This window comes from Strix aluco, chromosome 1, assembly GCF_031877795.1.
Source record: "Strix aluco isolate bStrAlu1 chromosome 1, bStrAlu1.hap1, whole genome shotgun sequence".
Classification (NCBI taxonomy): domain Eukaryota; kingdom Metazoa; phylum Chordata; class Aves; order Strigiformes; family Strigidae; genus Strix; species Strix aluco.
Genome location: NC_133931.1, coordinates 85,470,454 through 85,490,969, shown reverse-complemented (window position 1 = coordinate 85,490,969; position 20,516 = coordinate 85,470,454). Strand labels below are relative to the sequence as shown.

Here is a 20,516-nt window from a genome sequence, read left to right as displayed (position 1 = left end):
ATCAAAAAGAAAAGACCCATCCTATGACATCAAAATGTATCTTATAGTTACATACATACATAGAAAGACTGGGACATCTAGTTCCAGCACCCCAAGCCTCTTCATTTAATAACAGATTAAGTGATAGCTATTTTTCTCTGTATGGTATCATGCTGGAGGGGAACTAGATGCTTAGCCAGTTGGTTTTGCACAGATAAAAGATGGCCAGACTCAGGAACTGATTCCTTTTTAGCTGCTCTGGTGAGTTTTGCACACTTCTTGCTCTGTTACCTCCTGTCTGTTTCTGTTGCAATTTTAGCTCTACTCCATCCTTTGCCTTTTACTGAAGTCCCAGTCTCCTCGACCACTTTTAAGTCCTCTGTTCCAAGTTCTAATTTATCCAGGCTAACCAGTTCAAATCTCTGCACTAGTACTTCTCAGTTCCTGCTGCAGATCTCTTGCTATCTTTTTCAGTTCTCCTACTAGCCCACTGTTTTCTTAGATCTCCTATGCTCTGGCAGTCTAACACCAGTTTCCCATTTTACAGTCCATCTTTCTTTCTCCCACAGTTGGTTTCTGCCTTTTTCCTCCTGAACCACATCCCATTAGCTTCATTTGTGTCCTGCTCTACTGGCTTCCTTTCTTCTGCTGATGACAGACATAATTTTTGATCTCAGTGGCTTGATGTATTTTTTCTCTTTGTTCCAGATCTTCTTTCTAGAACTATAGAAACTGGGTTTCTATCCCAACATTTTCTCTGAATCTCAACAGGTATATTTGGCCGACACATCTGCTCTTTCCCCACCAGCCTCTTCAATTCCAGTCTCATTTGGCTCAGTGAACACTCAGCTACCACATACACAACAACATTCCCGTCTACCTACCTTCCAACAATGCTGGAAATGATACAGGGTAACAAACTTCTACTTCATCCTCCTATATCTCCTCAATATTCTGACTCTTCCTCTGTTTTTTTCTCTGGTTCCTAGACTTTGTCTTCATGACCTCAGACAATCACATCCTCCACTACATCGTCCTCTTCCTGTAAGTTCCTCCCCATATGATCCCATCTACTGCTTTGTCATTGTCTAGGTTTAAATGAGCTGTCTTCTTCCTCAGCAACCAGTGGTTTTAAGACACTGAATAGAAAGGTGACTTGTCTTCAAACACAAGGCAGAAAAATCTTTCTCTTCTGTGTATAAACTGACTTTCAAAAGGAACTGTTTTCTTGCATCTTAATGAATTCCTGCTCTTCAGCAGAGTCACAGCAACTGACTGTATCTCTCTGCTTTACCTTTACTGTGAGGCAAGATGTGTATAACAAATTATTATGGTAATCCCCTTCATGGTAGTTTAATTTAATATGGTTTTTTTTTCACATTTGCAGTGGATTGGGTGCACACAAGCAGACAGTTACCAGAGCTCAGCTGATAAGTGACTCAGTTGTATTAATTCAAGAGCTCTGGAACCTCAGTTCCAGTGATCAGCTTGGAGCTACTACAAGTAGCCACTACAAAAAAAGTGCAGATTTGTTTTAACCTTAATCTTAAATCTATATATTTAAGGCTGAAGGGATCACACACTATTCTTTGGTGGGGAATGTAAATGTGCTGTCACTCATTAGCCCTCTGTGATGCTGCAACATGTTCACTGGAAACAGCCAGAGGCTTGAGCTGAAAAAAACCTTCTTTGTCAGTTTGGAGCACATGCAGACTGACTTTTTGATCTGTGTGGGTTTTTGCAGGACTGGCAGGAACATGGAGCAAGGGTGAGTACTTTCTGGCACAACTCAGAAAGCCTGTGCTAGAGGAAAGTCAGACCTTCCCAAATAAAAGTTTGCTAGGATTTATTTGTCATGCATAAATTTTCCTAGATTGACTCCTGGAAGCACCTGCAGCATGAAATATTATTTCCCAAGTCCAGCAAATCAAAAGCAACTGAAAACAAAGTTTAAAACTAAGAGAGGCCAGTAACCTTTATTTACAGTCAGTAATTCATAAACTTACTGATGCTTGTGAAAAACAGCAAGTGATCTTCAGTTGGTACATGCAATCATATTAAGCTATAAAATGTCAGTCGGGAGTTTAGAGCTAAAAGTATGTGTAGGTCCAAGAAGATTATGGACTACAGCTTTCAGTGAATGACCTGTTTGTGAGGGAAGTGGATGCTGAAAATTAAGAAGTGTGCATTCAGCTTCAAGGCAGAAAAGAACAACTTGGCAGGGAAAGCTTTTAAATTAATTGAGAATAGCTAAGAAGCCAGAGTGAGGGGAAGGGAACAATATGATCATAATAGTTCTAGTTTACTTCACAGCACTTGTACCACCTGGTGATGTGATTTTTACAAAGCCAGTTCGCATCCCAGAGGCATACACTGTAATTTTACTTTAGCTCAAATAATAGTCCTCCTGATTTTTGATGAAGGGCTCTTATTCCAAATTTCTCCAGCAATGGATTTCTCAAACGTTCTAGAAAGCAATTGTGAGATTAAAACAGAGGTTTAATGGCTACAGCCATATCACCTCAATCTGTGAACCTCTCAGGGCTTGACACTAAGAGAATTACAAAGGGTCAGGACTTAAAGCAATCACTAAGAAAAAGTTATGTGCTATGGGGAAGCATGTTAGTTGGTTATTCTGCACAAAGTCAAACCTGAAACCATCTTCCTAGTATATTCCCAACATTTTAAATTAAAGATCTTGTATCTTTTTCCAGAATAACTATTTTAACCATCACAACCTAGTCAGATTCCTTTCAATCTGAATTTCTCCTTTAGGTCTGTTTGTAAACATTGACTTTACTTTCCTGCCCCAAAATAGTCAAATTTATTATTATGTTTAAATATTTATGATTACATATAGAGTTTCTTATATATTTGGTAACACTTTTTTGCTTTCAGGTTTTTTAATGTAGTTTGAGCAGCAGGGTTTTTGAGAGTTATACACTTTTGGGGATCTATGTGTTTGGAAGTTTCAATCACATCCTGACTGTAGATGCAGACAGATTTCAGATACTTCTGCTTTTATTGTGTCCAGTTCTGGGTTCCTCAGTACAAGAGAGACATGGACATACTGGAGTCCAGCAAAAGGAGACAAAGATGATGAAGAAACTGGAGTATCCTCTCTATGAGGAAAGTCTGAGAGCTGGGACTGTTCAGCCTGGAGAAGAGAAGGTTCAGGAGGGTCTTAACAATACATATAAATACCCAAATGGAGGGTGCAAAGAGGACAGAGCCTGGCTCTTCTCGGTGGTGCCCAGTGGCAGGACCAGAGGCACAAACTGAAACACAGGAGGTTCCCTCTGAACATCAGGAAACATACTATTAACTGTGAGAGTGACTGAGCATGGGCACAGGTTGCCCAAGGAGGTTGTGGAGTCTCCCTCCGTGGAGATATTAAAAAACCATCTAGACAAGGTCCTGGGCAACTGGCTCTAGGTGGCCGAGCTTGAGCAGGGAGTTTGGACCAGATGACTTCCAGAGGTCCCTTCTAACCTCAACCCTTCTGTGATTCTGTGACTTCCATCTCTTCTAAGCTGGATCAGAGAGTGTGGCAAATAATGGCACAGAATCATCTAAGGTGGCTGGATGTGAAAAAGGAACAAAGATAATACAAATACAATGCCGAGGTTGAGTATGTGCAAACACAAAGGAAAATAGTTAAAAATACTGTTGTCAGCATTCATGGAAATAATAAGTCTACAGATCTATAGTAACAGATTATTTTAGGCAGTAAATCTGAAAATAGTGTGGAGGAAACACAGCACAGAAATGCCAGCTCAGGTAGGATGAGAGAAGAACCACTTTTAGAGGCAAATGATGGGACCTGACTTGATTCAGGCCAGACCATCAACATGTAAGGGAGAGCAAGGAGGTGCTTATCCATCAACTTTTGCCTCGGACCCTCATGAAATTTGTAAACCTTTGAAAAGGTGACTCCATACTTTCACTGATGTCTGCAGAATCTGGGTTCCTTTATACATGCAGAGGATTGAGGAGGAGAAACAAAAAAGGAAAATGCAACAACTCCTGCAGTGTCAGAGCTATCCTGAATAATCTTTTACTTTATGAGCACTTCACCAAACCAGCTTCAATGCAACACTGCAGCCTCCAATTCCTGAGTTCACTGAGTGTTGCCTCTTGCAGATCCAGCTGACAGTCCAAGTGAGTCCCAGCTGATGATCTAAGTAAGCTATAAATCCTCTACTGTGTGCTGCAGTTTTCTCTAGAGTCAACATGATTGCTGCTGTTTGTTTTTTCTTTGATTGTCTCAGCATTGGCATTTTACTTCAGCTTTTTCTGGGGAAAAATGAGAGATTTGTTCAGATTTTAGTATCCAAAAGATATAGAACAGAGCTAATATTTACATGATACAAAAGCAAAGCAATCAAAGATTATTCCTGTTGAATTTATGCCACTAGGCCTGCTCTCCTCTATAGCAGCTATGCTACTTACTGCGTTAGCACTTTGTAAGATAAAGCATTTCAGGCCAGGCATGGGAACAGAGGCCCAGGAAGCATCTCTGCCTTATCCTGTGCTATTTAGATCTGATGCACCCAAGTACAAAATAACTTCAAATAATTTCTACTGAGGCTAAGTATCAGACAGAGACATAGCAGCCGATTTCCCCCTCTCGGCTTTCTTAAGAGTTGGGAGGGGTCCACTCAGACTCATTTGCTTCTTGTCTTTCTATACTCACTGTGCCATTGATAGAGATACAGATACACATCCAGATGACCACCCTGCTCTCCTCTTCACCAAATGTGAGATGTACCCTCCAGTGCCTGGGTGCCTCGGTGAATGCAAGTGGTGGGTCCTTCATGCTATGGGCAGGATTAAGGTGGAAAGAACAGACCATGGGCAGCAGTGCAGAGGGCAAATGTACAAATTTCAAAATCAGGATGAAATGGTGATCAGGGCCTATAATTTGTAGTGCTAGTAGAGAAAGTGCTCTACTGCTTTCTCACCATAGCAATATTGACAGCTAAACCTGGAGTGAGGGTGTTAAGTCAACATGCCTTCTACTGCTGCTCACAGTCCAAACAGCTGAGACTTAATTAAACTACAGGACAAAGCTTTCCCTCTGCCTGGCTGTCTCACAATTCTGTCTGCTCAATAAGGCAGGAAAAATGATGTTAAAACTGAGTAAAAACAATGCATTTTCCAAATGACAATGGCTTTTGATAAGATACTCAGCTGGTAATGAGAAATGCAGAGCAGACACTGGAGCTGACTGAAGGGCTGGATAAACAAATGAATAAAATCTTTAAAGAGAGAGGGGGAAGGAAATCTTTAGGCAGGCAGAGCTGGCAGCTCACAAGTGCTGATAACTGAACTGCAGCATGTTTTATTTCCTATTTTGCCTAGTGTGTTTTACTAAAATTCTTATGTAAGATTTATAAGGCTTATGAAAAGTTTAACAGCTTCCCTCGCTTGATTCTGCCCCATCATTAGAGTCTGGCTGCCTGCAGCCACTTCTTCCCTGTCAATTAATTCTGCATAATAGTCAATTTTCTCTAAAGGAGCAAAGTATAATTTGTTTGCATTGATACTACTCATTCCAGATCAGGTAAACTACTGACTGCTAAAATCACTAATCCTTCACACTCCTGATAAAAACACAGATATATGCAGCTATGTGTGAAGGACTGTGAACTCAGTCATGTAGTACGCAGAAGACACAAACTGTGTTATTTTTTTTTGTGGAAGATAATGCGTTATATGAAAGACATGAAAATGCTAGGCATGGGACATTCTGACAAGAAGTGTTTGCTCTTTTTCCCAAACTGTAGCAATTCCATCTGTCCTTCTCTAAAGCATCACTACCTGATGTGCAGCAGACATGGTTTATTCTGGGAAGGCTGCAGTACAGCTCACAGGATATCAGTCTGAGAAATTATACTGCTGAAGGCCTTTGGAAAAGGGGACAGAGAAGTACAACAACTTATTTGAGTTTCTATCAAAATAATCCAAAAATTCTCTGCTTTTTAAGCCAAAATATTTTAACAAATACAGAGCTATCCTTCCCCCAAAAAAGCAGATACATTACTTCAGTGGGCTCTTCAAAAACACTCAGCTTGGACTATTATAACAGCTTTACATCACTGCCAAGCACCTTTGAAAATCTCTGGAAAATCATAAAGAAATATGGCATTTTGAGTAGAATGATGAAAGAAAAGTCATGGTAAAACTGTCAGAAATATTTTAATATGTCAGTAAATTGGGAGGGTGTATTTATTTTTAGGTGTGGTAAGTATGATGTAGTATAATATGAAAGATATGCATCACCCACACAGGCAGCTCTAGTTTTTACTACCTCTGAACAAAGCAGTGCCACTAAGACCTTTCCACCTACACTCACCTTGCTGTTTTTGTTATTAAATGGCAGTAAAGGCACTTACAGCAAGCTAGACCAACTACATTGGCTGCTTATCTTTTGTCTGCATCTGAATATGCAGCCTTGAGATGTTCATTTCAAGGCATCACCCATGAGAGGGTTATCAGCATCAGTTTTGCAACTCCAACTGCACATTAACCCAATTTGTGAAACAGGTTAGATTAGAAGCCAGCTGAAACCAAACTATTTCTTTACAAACTGGTCCATTTTATTTTAAAAGGAAATTGCATGTAGGAGAACTGTAGAACTAATACTCACTGGAAGCAGGGAGGAAGGTGAAGGTAGGAGCTAACCACTTAACTTGGAACAGCAGCAGAAGCCCTTCTGTGATTCTGTCAGACCGGCACTTAGGAGAGATGTTATGTTAAGATTTAGTGACAATGTTTAGATAGTAGTGAATGGCAGTGCTGGTTCCTTTTCACATTTCAACTGGAGTTTGTTGTTTGTTTGTTTGTTGGGCTTTTTTTCTTTCATTCCTACTATCCCCCTGAAGAAAAAAAAATAGAATTAAGTATTGAGATTATTATGTATCTACATGGGTAGGGTTCTTCTGGGATCTAGCTGGCATCCCCAGGATTACCCAAAGGATAAGATCTGACAGCAAACCAGTCAGGGTTTCTGTGGTTTGACCTCTTAATGCCTCAGCAGTGTCCTGAAGATATTCAGCAAAGGTACAGAAAGCTTCTGCTCCCATTAAGGGAGGTGGCTTAATAAATTATTTAAACATATAAACAAAAAAAGGCAACCTAGCAGAACAGCATCTGCCACTTTGGAACATTACCATGTCCTTTACATTTTTCAGTTAATGACAGGAAAATTTTACAGCAAAACTTCAAATGTTAATTTGCTATTATTAGCATTGGATTTTTCTAATAACTCTTACTATGAATATATCCGATTATGGTTTTTTTGTGAAAGTAGATAAAATTGACTGGATTTACTTCCTCCAAGGAGAATATCACATTATTAAATCCAGGATATTAAAACTAGGAGTTCTGCACAAGAGAGGTCCTATTTCTTTTCATTATATTAAGAAATTTATTTTCAAAAATCCTTTTGATATTAACAGAGTTTTATTAAAAAAAGTATTTTTATTTTATTAAATATATCTACTATTTTATATATAATACTTTGTATGTATACAGCACAACGATTGCTGGGTTGGACAGTGTAAAGGGCACTTAAAAAATATGAGAGGGAACCTTGTGGTTATATTAACACAGGACAACATGAATGATACGCAGACTATTGTCTGCTACTGTTAGGCATTACACTTTATTTCATATTATCATGCTGCACAGAGGAGAAAAAAGGATATTCACCATTGCTGCTCTTATAAAACCTTATGAGACAGCATTTTTAAGTTAATAGAAAACCACAAGACTCAGAATCAAGGGTAATCTTTAATGAAAAAGAAACTAAAGTAACTTAATACTGATTCAAGTGCTGCAGCCCTGAGGAAGACTTTGGAAATCTATCCTATTTATCCCTAAAAGCAGATAACTCAGATGACTGTATCATTTAGCACAGGAATATAAAATGTTTTGTTACATCTAATTATACTTGTTTGAACTTAATGGCTTCTCTAGGCATGCATGGTCTACAGGGGCTCATTTTAAAAATTCTTGATTACGCCCTTAGCAAAATTATGGCAATCAGTCTTCAGTCTTAACTGGAATGGAAGATACTTCCAGTAATCAGCAGAAAAGTTCAGCACTTACATTTGAGAACAATAAAGAATTGACTTAGTGTTTCAAATATGTAGGTATGTATACATGGTGACGATTTTTTGACTTTTACACAACAATAACTCAGTGAATGGATCATCTAAAGGACTGCAGGAAGGAAATTTCAGTGACAGGATGGAATTTTGGAGGACACAAAATTTTTTGCATTCTTCAGCACATTACATTCTCCATCATTTTAATCTCAGGTTTGAAGTCTGAATTTCTTGTTTCGCATTGTAGGAGTGATTTTTCTGTTTTTCTACTTTTTAATAACTGCAATCTTAAAAAAACCCTTTTATGGTTATATTTTAAAATATTTGGAACTACATCTTAGAGCAGATTTGTAACTATGTTAAGCATGATGATACTGTTTCCTGTTATGTATCAGAGTTTAGCATTAGAGGGACTAATAGGATTATTCAGTCCATTTTTCTAGAAATTTCCCTTACTGCACAGTCTTCATTACTTTACCCAGCTTAGCTTTGTAGTACTAAGTGACAGAACCCATATCATTCCTCTTGTGTGCAGCATAATATACATTACTGCCAGAAAGATTTTGCTGCATAACATAAATTTTCCCTTTCTTAATTCTGCTTCTCTGTGCTGAACAAAATAATACCTTTCCTTTCTTGGTGTTTAAGCCCTTCAGCTGTCTGTAGACCATAATCATGTCTCCCTTTTTTTCATGTCTTATCCAAACTATATTGTAGTAGTATTGTAGTAATATATTACTGTATTTTAGTACTTTTAATCTTTACTTATAACTCAGAATGCCTAGACCCAAGACAGCTTTCCTTGCTCTTCTCTAATGTCCCTCCAATTTGTTAATATATACCTAGTGACATGATGCTCAGGATAAAATTCTGTTGTAGAGGTGTAATTTTCTAGACACTTAGTTACATGCAGAGCTCTATTACCTTCCAGCCACAGCACATGTTTATTCTACTCATGAAAATTCCTTTGGACTTTCAGGTAGTCAAATCACACCTAAAGTCTCATTTATATTCTTCCAGTCTCTCACCCCTTTTGGTACTCCTGCTTTAATGTTTCTTTCATCTATTTAATTATATATGTATTGGAACTACAAAAAATCCTAACTGATCACAATTCCCAACTGTATCTTATTATCTTTCATTTATGTTTCCAATTTTTTAAGTTCCCATCTATTATTTCTGATATGATGGTGGTATTTAACTGTCCTAAGTTGGCATGAACTCTGAATTTTCATTTATTTGTAGTTCAATATTTAAATAAAATTTACAAGTGAATACAGTTTAAACAATTTAAAGTCACATACACAAACAGTGATCTATCAGATTACAGAAAATTATTATTTCATCCCTCACTTTTCTTTGCAACATTTTTCTCCCCAAAAGCAGTGTTCTATCTCACTAGGTACCAGAGTTAGGAATGTGCTTTACATCAGCAAAGTATGAGTTGAAAAAAGTTGAGATATTTTTATAAAGCACCTTTATCAACCAGGTCATTTGTCCCTCTCAAACTACAAAAATCAACAGGTATTTTTGAGGTAATGTTTATTCTGCAAGAAGGCACAATGATCAGAAGCTATTAAACTTCACATGCCTAATTTCCAGTTGTGCTGAGCTCATATTGCCACTGCCTTTTTTAACTTGAGGATATTCCTTGCAGTGAGGCACCAAGTAATAAGAAAAAGAGGAATCACTTAAGCCCATATCTTCTGAAGTCAGTCGCTTAGCTATCTCTGAGGATCTTGGCTTACAGATTTGATATTTTACATGATATAAAATGGAGCCTTCAGTTACAGGAGAGAAATTACCAGGACAGTTCTCATTTTCCCCTTTGAAGATCTGTGTTAACTTTGTCTTATGGTTGTTGTTCCCATTCTTCACATGATCATTCCCCCTCAAAGCAGAAAAGGTCTGTGTTTCTGTAAATTCTTTTATACCATTAATCATTTAAGATTCATAGTCCAGAGTTGCTAATTTACATATATTAACATTTCACACATATTGCTCATTTGCTCCTTATCAACAGAACTACTTTCAGTAGCAATTCTCTTAAAGCAGTCAATCTGAAACCTCTCAAGCAGGGAATATTAAACCAATTTCAAGCACCAAAATACACCAATGTTTCAGCCTGGACTGAGAAAGCCTTTATCTCAGTTGCCTGAGTTGCCTAAATGGACACCTGCATCACAACCATCTCCTCAGGTGTCTGCAGGGTGACACAAGCACTCTCAGAGGTGCCTTAGCCCACCTGAGAGCTGCAGGTACCTCCTCCTCCCACCACTGAGCAGCCGTTGGTGCTTTCCAGAGTGGCTGGGCAAGGATGCAGTGCTTGGGGAAGATCAGAAGGGACTGGTGACCCAATGGAAGAGGACCTTCAATGAAATTAAACTTAAAAAGAGCCCATCCAGTCAAGAAACTAAAGAAAGGGAAAGGAAGGTTCTTTCCTCTTTTCATTATGGTTCAGTTACAGGGAAAGGTATTAAGTACATACTTGAAGTTGGAAAAAACTGTGGGTTGGAAAAGCATAGTTGAAAGCATAGTTTCTCTTACAAATTATACTTCTTTTTATCCCATCATGTCAGGAATTTTCTTACATCTGAAATGCTTCATTCCAGTGCTTGGGTTTGACAAGCTGTTGGAGTAATAAGATGCTTTCTAAACTGTGGTTGGCAGCCAAATCATTCAGAGTGTACACATAAAATTTGTGGTTTGGGTTTTCTTAGATTCATCACCTGGGTCTGCTTAAGGTACAACTTCACAATAGAAATTGAAATACCGACAAGGGTATTTATGCTGACATATCAGATATAAAAATTGAAGGAATTTCCCCCCTCACCTTTTGTTGGTCTTTCTTTCTTTTCTTCTTTTAGGAGGCTGGTTGCAATTACTGTTCCCTATTTGTGGAACAACACAATAAAAGGGAAAGCCATTAATTAAATATTAAATGTGTTACTGCTCACTGAATTGGATGATTCCTTTCTATTTTCATGCCAGTTCCAATTGAATAATGTGTTTTACTCCTTCAGACGATTTTCTATACGCATGCTGTTGCAGCTGGAGCAAGTTTGGTCTGAGTGCCTTTAGCTTAACAGCATCTGTAAGGGTATGATCTATGCTTCCTTACCCTGCTTACTATACAAACAGGGCAAAGGATGTAGAAGACAGCATCTTTTATTCACTGTTCCTTTCATCAGCTTGGGCAGGTCAGAACACTGCACCATACCTATCTTCTGTGTTTTAGCACTCTTTAATGTTAATCCTTTAGAGTTTTGCTTCTGTGGCATTTGGCCTTAATCCTTCCAGTCTAGATTTAAAGGAATCTTCTCTTTCTCTAAAATACACACACTTTATATGTTTTACCTTGCTCATTTCCTGGCTTGAATTGCATGGTTTTAAGAACTGCGTATTCCATTTCAGATGGTCAGAGTTTAGCCATGTTACCAAGTGCTCCATCTATTCATCTTTCAGGTCCAGTATCAGAAAGAAAACTTTCTAGAAACAAATATTTTTTCTCCAGATTCATATGTCCCCACATGTGTCTCACAGGCAGTGATAAAGCAGAGCTACGTAAGACTGTTCCTGCTTGTGCTCTTACTTTTTAGTAGGTGTGCATGCATATGGGCAAGGTATTGCAACTCTGCTCCTTTAATTAGTCTCTGAGACCTTTCAGTCTAAAACGATGTCAAAGCAGATTTTCTGAGACCTGGATGCTGCTTTTCAGTATGGATGGATGTAGCTGATAGCTAAATGAGAGTACAAGCAAGGATAAATACACTGGGGTGCCTCTGGACTAGGAATGCACCAGAGAGCACTTACTTAGACCTTGATATGACCCAGCTTTCACCATGCCAACATTGTGCAACAGGCAATTTTTTCCGGTACCTCTTGGTTTTCTGTTGGTTTTATTTTCTCTACATTTATGACGTCCTCTTCAAAAGAAGACCTGAGAATGTTTCTGTCACTAGAATAATCCCATCAATCACAAACAACTCATAAGAAGGTGGCACTATATTCTTGAAGAGCATACACCAAAATACTTAGGCCAGTTCTTTGTGGCCGTTCTTTGGAGGCAGTAAAACCCCATCAACAGAATGCTGAGAAGAGAAAATGATACTGAGCACCAGTGGTGGCTGTAACGTTTTTTAGCTGATGGAAATAACAGAAAAATGTATATGTATGTGTGTGTACATGAAATGCAATGGAGATTTGAGTATGAAACTGTAACAGTATAGGTTATTCATTATCAAGGTGATACTAGTAAGACTAGAATACTCAGTTGAATTTTGGAAAACAGAAAAAAATGGTTATTACCTTGTAAAGGACCTTATAACTTTCTCTTAAACTCCCCTTTTTGAGCTAAGTCCAAGCTGCAATATGCCTTCCTCTGCAAGTTTGGTAGCAGCAGGTGAAATCCTCACTAAGGGCCAAAGCATGTACACACAAATGCACACTCTGCGTTGTGTTTAAGCATCAGCTAAAAGAAAAAAAAAAAAAAAAGAAAAAGAAAAAAGAAAGGTGGTAGTATGCTGCAAGTTGTTACATGCTGTTATATGATTCCTCTGTTTCAGTGTGTCACCACTGCTGTCACTATCAAAACAGAACAACAAAGAAAGACTTTGGCAAGGTTTATAAATTCTTGGTGAGGATGGACCCCCACTGTTCCCAAGGCCATCAGTGTCAGGCAGGGGAAGTCTTGCCCTCCATATTTTTAAGACCAAAAACTGCACCCCAAGTCCTGAGCTTAACAGCCTCCCTAGCATCCTGCCATATCCTGTCTCTCCTGAGCATGTTCTCAAGCATGTTTCCATAGCAGCAGCAGGACAGCTGTCCAGTTCTTTTATTCATGGTTTAACAGTCTGAAGCAACTACAGTTGTCTGCTTGATGACTCAGAGTTCCTGTTATCCTCACAAGGGTGATCTGCTGTCACTCGTGTATTCAACAGCGGTCCATCAAGCACTCTATCTTCTGTGCTGCAGCTGGAGTCGACACAGTCTTCCCCATTGTCCTCCGCTCTTCAAAAAAACATGAGCTCTCTTTCAGGGGAGTACTAGACCCCATGATCTACAGACAGCCTCACCATTTAACCAAAATGAATGCAAATTATTCTTGGAGCTCCTAAGGGGGCAGTGTGTGTCTTTGTGAATGCTCTGGATGAGAGTACTACAGACTTGACTCATATCATTTTATAAAGCAAATATTTCCATTCTGTCTCTTCTATCCTACTCAATGTACAAATATACCTATTCTTGAGAAGATTCAGACAACGTTAGCAAAGGTATATCCTTCCACACTTATTCCACACACCCCCTGCCTTCAATAATATAATCTGGAACACAGTCTTCTGCTGGGAATAATATTCAGGGAGGCATATAAAGGAAAGTTTCTTCCCTGACAGTGAATATGAACTATATATCAATGTCCTGGTACTCAGAGCTGCCAGGCAGGCCTGTTCAGGTGTTTCTGAAAAATAATACTGCTGTGTCCTATGTCAACAAGTAAATTATCCCCAACTTTTCAAGGAGGGAGCTGCCTCTTGGGATTAGTGCAGTTATCCATGATCTGTCTTGCAGGGACTCTGAACAAACCAATCTCAGTTGCTTCAAACTGCTAGACCATGACTAGAAGATCTGGATAGCTGTCCTAATACCAGTATTCCAGTGTTCCTCTTTGTGTCACAATCTAACAAGAAATGTCAGATATCTGGGTTTATCTCTGGAAAGTCATTGATTTTTCTGATTGAAGACCCTTTTTCCATTTCTTCTGTTCTTGAAATTATTATTCCAAGTAAAAGAGAGCTCAGGCAATACTGTTGGTCTTAGACTAACTGTTGCTGTGCTACTTACAAAAAAATCTCACATTGAGCATCAGACTGTATGAAAGAGTGCTTTTGGGCTGTAAAAGGAAACTACATTTCTTTTAAGGCCTCCCCCGGAAGTGACGTCCCTTTGGGATGTCCCAAAAATTCCCATTTGAAAAGCAGCCATATTCCATTTTCGTTTGAAAACCATCCCATTCATTCTTTTACTAAGCCTTACAGATTTACTGAAGTATCTGGGGGCAATACTATGTCCAGAAGAGCTGTCTGTAAGAGGATCTTCTGCCAGGTATGTTTTCATGAGTACTGAACATGGATAACCAATGAAAGGAGGAAGAATGGTGACTTGTTTGCAGTTTTTCCTGTAAATATATATATTTGGAGCAATATATCTCCAGTACTTCCTCCTACTCCTCTTCCCTCTGTAGTCTAATTGAATATAAAGCTTCTTAGGATGAGAGGAGCTGAAATGACTAGCTCTTCCACCCCTAATTTTACTATATATGCAGCACATGGAGAGAGAAGGAAGGGATGTCTTTAAAGATAATGCCAAAGTTAAAAAAAAAAAGACTAACAATTCTAACAATGCTGTCACAGGCAAAGACAATGAATTTGGAAGAACTGCTACAGTTCTGTTTTCATCAAACTGTTCAACTCCCACTGATCCCACTTCCATGTAAGCCAAGAGGAATTCTGACGTTAATATCAGCAGGAGTAGTACTAGCCTTGCAGTACTTACTGTGGACTTTGATCCTGTTGATACTTATATTTAGGAGCCGGCCTACTGGACTTGTGCATGAAGTTAATCACCTGTGTGAAAGCTTGCAGATAGACTATCAGAATCTAATCCTACAAATATTCGTGCTTGAACTGAACTTCAAACACAGCAGTGTTCAAACTGGATATGTTTTCTATAGTTTCAAAAACTCCTGGTGAAGGAGGCTATCACCTACACTGTGCTTTGAATTAGGGCCTGTACTTTCTTCTCTGGCTCATACTGTGGTGTGTAGGGTACTTCGACAAAGCTAATCCTCTTAAGGGGAAAGATAAGCAAAGTTACTTTCTCATGCTTTGATCTCATTTATTTGTGTGTGACTGCATATTTAATTTTGGAAGAAATTACAATCTATTAAACATGCAAAGCCTGAAAGAGTAATTTTGCTGTTCCTGAAAGAGTATCTCAGTGTAATGATATTTCTAATAAATGGCTTATATATTTTTCATAATTTTTATGTCAACCAAATTTTGAACAATGAGATTGAAATTACAAATGTGGGTAGACAATATTCTCATATTCAAGAAAATGTGCCTGCTCAGCTGTGTAAAAGGATACATGCTGCCTTTAGCAAATCATTTCTGAGGCTTTTCAAATAAAGTGGTGAACTGGTAATGATGCCTGTCAATTGATCATAATAAACTATTTCATCTACTGATAGAATTTTCTTGTGATTTTGATCAGGAGCATGGTACCTTATTTGTGATTTTTTTACTATTCAAGTCTTCCTGAGATATTGGCATTCTTGAGTCCCAGTCTGAGATATTTTCTCTGGGAATATGCTATATATCCCTGTCTACCATTTCTTCCTTCCACAGCAGTAAACACAATGTTTATCATTACATTCTCTATATATTCTTTCCATAAATCACACTAATCAGAGAAGGAAATACTAGCTTTTATTCTTATTCTCACTGGTTTACATGCAATAAGGTGTCATAGGAATGGTCCTCTGGCCTTTATAATCTTCTAAATGTACTTGTTGTTGAGAGCCATTTTGCCCTTATTGCCTACTGCTCACAAATGGCTTTCTCAATTTCATCCTGACTAGTTTTTGAGAAACTTCATCAAGGTATGAAGAGACTAACAATGAAAAGGAAATTAGTAGCTGGCGGCACTGCATCAGAAAAAAATATTATTCTGTTATGACTACAAACAGTAGCATCAAATGTGAAAATAGACTTTCAAGTTAATTAGCATTTAAGGGAAATGGGTTTGGAATAATTATCAGATTGCTTTTAAGCAGCTATGTTTACAAGTGCATCTCTGTTTTCTATTAAGTTCTTGCTGGGGAAAAATACAAATAATTACACATCCTGAGTTTTAAATCTGTTCTATGTTCATACTTCCTGACAAACAAAGGCTCAGGAGAATAAAAAAATGATGGTATTGCCTGTTCCTCACAGCTCCAGTGAAAGTGAAAGTTGCCTATTCTTCCCAAAGGCAAAGAGCCCTTTATTGATCCTATGTATGTGGGGGAATAAGCACGCTCTTTTCCATGCCCCGTACTGTGACTCTGCCAACATTCCTTAGGTGAGGGACCTTTGAGTAGACTCTGCCAACCACCTGTATATGTCCACTAGGACACCTCTTTGCAACCCCAGTGAGGCTACGTCCAGCCTACTGCAGCTACAAATGGATGTAAAGAGACCAGATCTGATCCACTCTTCATCGCTATTCATACCTTAAGCACTATTTCACATATCTTTTCTCTTTCTTCCTCTAAGCCTTTGCTTTCCAAAGTGACTGGTGTAAGTGATCAGGGTCACAGAAGCTGTGCATCAACATCTTGGGAGCTGAAAGTTTTCAAATAATCTGAACACCAGAAGTACTAAATCTTTTACTATATCCCATTTTCACTTGAGCATTCTGACTCTACAAAAAAGAAATAAACAAATCATTCTATATTGTCTTCTTCCTGCAAGGATGGTAATAGCTGGGAAGAGAAAAATAACAAAGCTTGAGCTAGCTAGACTGCTGTTATGATAAATGAGCAATCTGCACATTTGCATCTACTTTGCTTAATATTTTTCACATACAGATACTTCATTGATTGGAAGAATGATGTGGACAGCTACTTTACAATAGATGCTACTGAAGGAACCATTGCTACTAATGAATTACTGGACAGAGAAAGCACAGCACAGTACAATTTCTCTATAATTGCAAGTAAAGTTAGTAAGTATGACACAAAATGAATTAATATGCTAATGTGGTATTTTTTTCAGAGTGTAGTGCTCAGGCATAAATATACTGTGAATAGTGCATGTATTGCCAAGATTATTTAAGAAGGCTCAATAAATATCATTCTGCCAGACCCACTGTGAGGCTGAGTGTGATGTTCAAACATCCCTGTATAGTAAGGATTTTCTAGTAGCCCTCATGTAGGCACAGTTCCCTCAGAAGCTGAAAAATATGTTGTCAGCATGAAGAACACGAGGAGCTGTATAGAGGCCTCCCAATTCTTATTTCTGGTTTTGTAATTCACTCCATATGAAATTATGTTAGTCAAATAACAGGTGTGTCAATCTGCTTTTTGAAGGCAGAAAAATTTAAAAACTCAATCAATTTTCATAAAAAAAATACACTGAAATTGAGTCAAGATTTAAGGCCCTAAATGAATCAATCTGTGTGCTGTGTCTCTGCTCTTGTGTTTCTCTCTACCCAAGACTTTATGCCTAACCACTTGTTTTCTTTTCCTATATGACCTGTGGTGGGTTTGTTTTTTCATTTCTTGTCTTTGTGTCTTCTCCTACATAGTTTTTATTTTATAAGACATCCCTTCTTCTGCTGTATTATGTAGCTGCAGCTTTCTTCATTGCCATCCTTCGGTGTAGCATTCCTCCTTCATGATCCTGTCAAACTGAAACTCTCATAGACATATACCACCCTTAGAATACAAGTCTTTAGGTCAATTAATGGTTGTGTAAAGGCCACAGAAGTCTTTCTGTTGTTAACAAGCTGTGGAACAGGACCCTGCTGTATTTCTTATTCATTCTGTATTGTTAATATGTCCAGAAATGAAAGTTTCTAAAGCAAAGAATGTTTCCCTCAATGTATTGCTTGAGTTTTTAAAAAGTAATACATGCTACTAACAGGAAGAGGGAGATTTTGGAAGCAGAGAAGGTATACATTATTTAAAATAAATAAATAAATTCTCAGTTGTACTTATCTCAAAAAGAGCTATGGGCTCACTGCCTAGAACCTGAAAATATAATGAAGACACCAGTCAAATGAACACTTGAATTTTACCTGTAGCTTAGAAAAGGAATACAGTAACTGAGAAAAATAAGCTATCACAAGTGATTGAATATATGGAGATACATTGTATGTGTATATTCACAGAATATCCAGCAGAACTGTAATTTGTTTCCAGAGAAACTGAAAGGCAGGTAGATGCCAAGGGGAGTGATCTTGAAATGGTCTATGTTTCAGTAAAGCTTAACTATTTAGACTTATTGGTGCACAAAGAACATTTGAGATTTGTAAATTTTTTTCTGCAGTAAGGCAGCAGTTTTAGTAAACTTGATGGGAATCTGTTTATTATTCAAAGAGTAATTAAAGCTAGATAAAACCTCCAAGTTTACCTGTCTGTGCACCTTCCCAGCTCATATAGAGTAATATCATGTTTATGTAGAGCTGAGCAGGTAGACTATATTATGAAATTCTCAATTTTAGCAATTGTCTAGTTAAGAATCTACACCTAAGACATATTTGTGACTCATTTCAGCATACCTAAAAATATTTATATATTTACTATTATCCATAGCATTAAAAACAATTGCCACACCTGTACTACACCAGTAACTGCCAATATTTTTGAGGATTTGAGGTACAGTAACTGTCAAAACTTTATATGTAGTTGTCTGACTAAGAGCTAGCACAGAAATAAAGACTGGGGTTTAAGGGATGACACACTGCACACAACCGAAAAAAGTTAGAAGAGAAGAAAATATCTGAAGAAAAAGGGGGAAAAAATCACTATATTTGAGGAATTTCTGCTATATATATAAAAAAATGTTACTTGTTCAGTGCTGACATAGAAACACTGAAATTGCCATCTCTTATTAGACAAAAAGTACACTGAACAGTGCCTTGACATACACATGATTAGCTAAGGAAAGTGGCCCAGTATTGCAATTCGTTGCATAAACTTGCCTCAGGCATGGACACTATTATTACCTAAGTATTTTCAGTTCTCCATGACCTTATCTCTAAATAAACAGACTCCAAACTAGTAATAGTCAGATTAAGTTCTCTTACTTAAAAAACTTTACTGCTAAAATATGTATTTTGTTTTCTCACTGTGACAGAATAACAAAACCAAAAAAACCCTCACCTTTTAGACACAACCTAACGGTCATTCTGCAAATTATCTTTTCTTCAACAAGAAAATTATAAACGAAGCCCACCAGCTTTATCCCCATCAGGTCAGAGAAAAAATAAATTAAACTGGCTTTGCTGTCATTCCCCTATGTGTGAAAAATGATGCCGAGGTCATGAGCAGGCTTGCATGGACTCCCTGCCTGTACCTTAGCCCTGGGGCCTTCTAAGTGATTGTTCCCCTTTGTTCTTCTGTAGCTTCAACATGAAACCCTGTACGAATCACAGATGATGCTTGTGTTACATTTTTTCTCACAGCCACTAAAGTCTTGAAGTAATATTACAACTTTTGAGCAATCAAGTTACTTTTCAAACAATGACATAAATGGCATGCAGTTTAGATACAGCTAAATATAGCAGCAGGCAATTGATAAATGTAACTGTAGATATGAACGTACCATTTAGACTTTTCTTGCAAGCTGATAAATCTGACTCTTACTAGCACTAAAACACCAGAAGTTATATTTTTAAAGGAATACACGTGAAAAATGAGACAGAAGAGAATTACCTTGTGTTTATTAAAGTAACCTTTGCTGACTGCCTATTGCGGAGGAAAAAAAAGGTCTTGTTCAAAAGACTGGTTGTTTGGGAATTTGTAAATGGTTGCAAGTCCAGTGGTCTCATTCTGCACCTATTTGACATATAAATATATATATACTGAGATTATTCTTCCCCAAACTCTAGGTCCTGCCCCTTAATCCCTGCCTAAACCACACATGGTGCAGGTTGGCAGCTTGAAGAGAGGCAGAACTTGGACCCTTAGCAAACAGTTAATTATGAAATCTGCTTGTCCTAGGCTTACTTGTGTCAACTTCTACAGTCACAGCCAGAGAAGTCCTGGTTACCCAGCAATAACACAATATATCTTACATACGGACAGTAGCTGCTGGTTCCACGTATGAACCCTGAAAAAATTCCAGATATCTGATCTAAACATTGTCTGGGAATCTGTCTCCAAATAGTAGCATAACTGACTCTTGAGAACATCTCAGAGGTGTACCCAGCATGGAGTGACAGATAGCCTACTGTCATATTTAACACTAGATACCATAACTTTATTGTTTCCCTTGTTAAAGAAGCCTGTCCAGAAGTAGAGAACTTTTTAAGTGGGAGGTGGATGATTGTTCTGCCGACACATGGATGATGGCACAGACATGAAGGCAGCTGAATGCAGAAGGTCCTTTACCCATCAGTAGAAATAAAAAATCAGCCTTTAAATAGAACAAAGTGCATGAATAGGGAGAGGATGTTTCAGACTCACATTCCTCTCCCCCTCCCCCTCCCCCCCCCCCCATTTCACTTCCTATTTTCTCTGAACTTCTTTTCTTTCCCTAACTATATTTCATTGTATTTTTTTTTCTTCTTAGAGTAATTTAACACCCTAATAGTGTATGTGGTTGCTGTTCCTAAACATTTTTGATCCTGCAGACTCTGTCCAAACTAATAAATTAA

General features: G+C 38.1%; 1 protein-coding gene across 2 annotated transcripts in view; it reads left to right on the top strand.

Annotated features, from left to right (window-relative positions):
• The window catches only part of CDH12 (cadherin 12), a 319,865-nt gene that overhangs the window by 283,031 nt on the left and 16,318 nt on the right, over positions 1–20,516 (top strand). For both annotated transcript variants that reach the window (XM_074826484.1, XM_074826478.1), the window contains exon 10: positions 16,723–16,859. In XM_074826484.1, the coding sequence (XP_074682585.1) occupies positions 16,723–16,859 (137 nt within the window). The remainder of the gene's footprint in view (positions 1–16,722; positions 16,860–20,516) is intronic.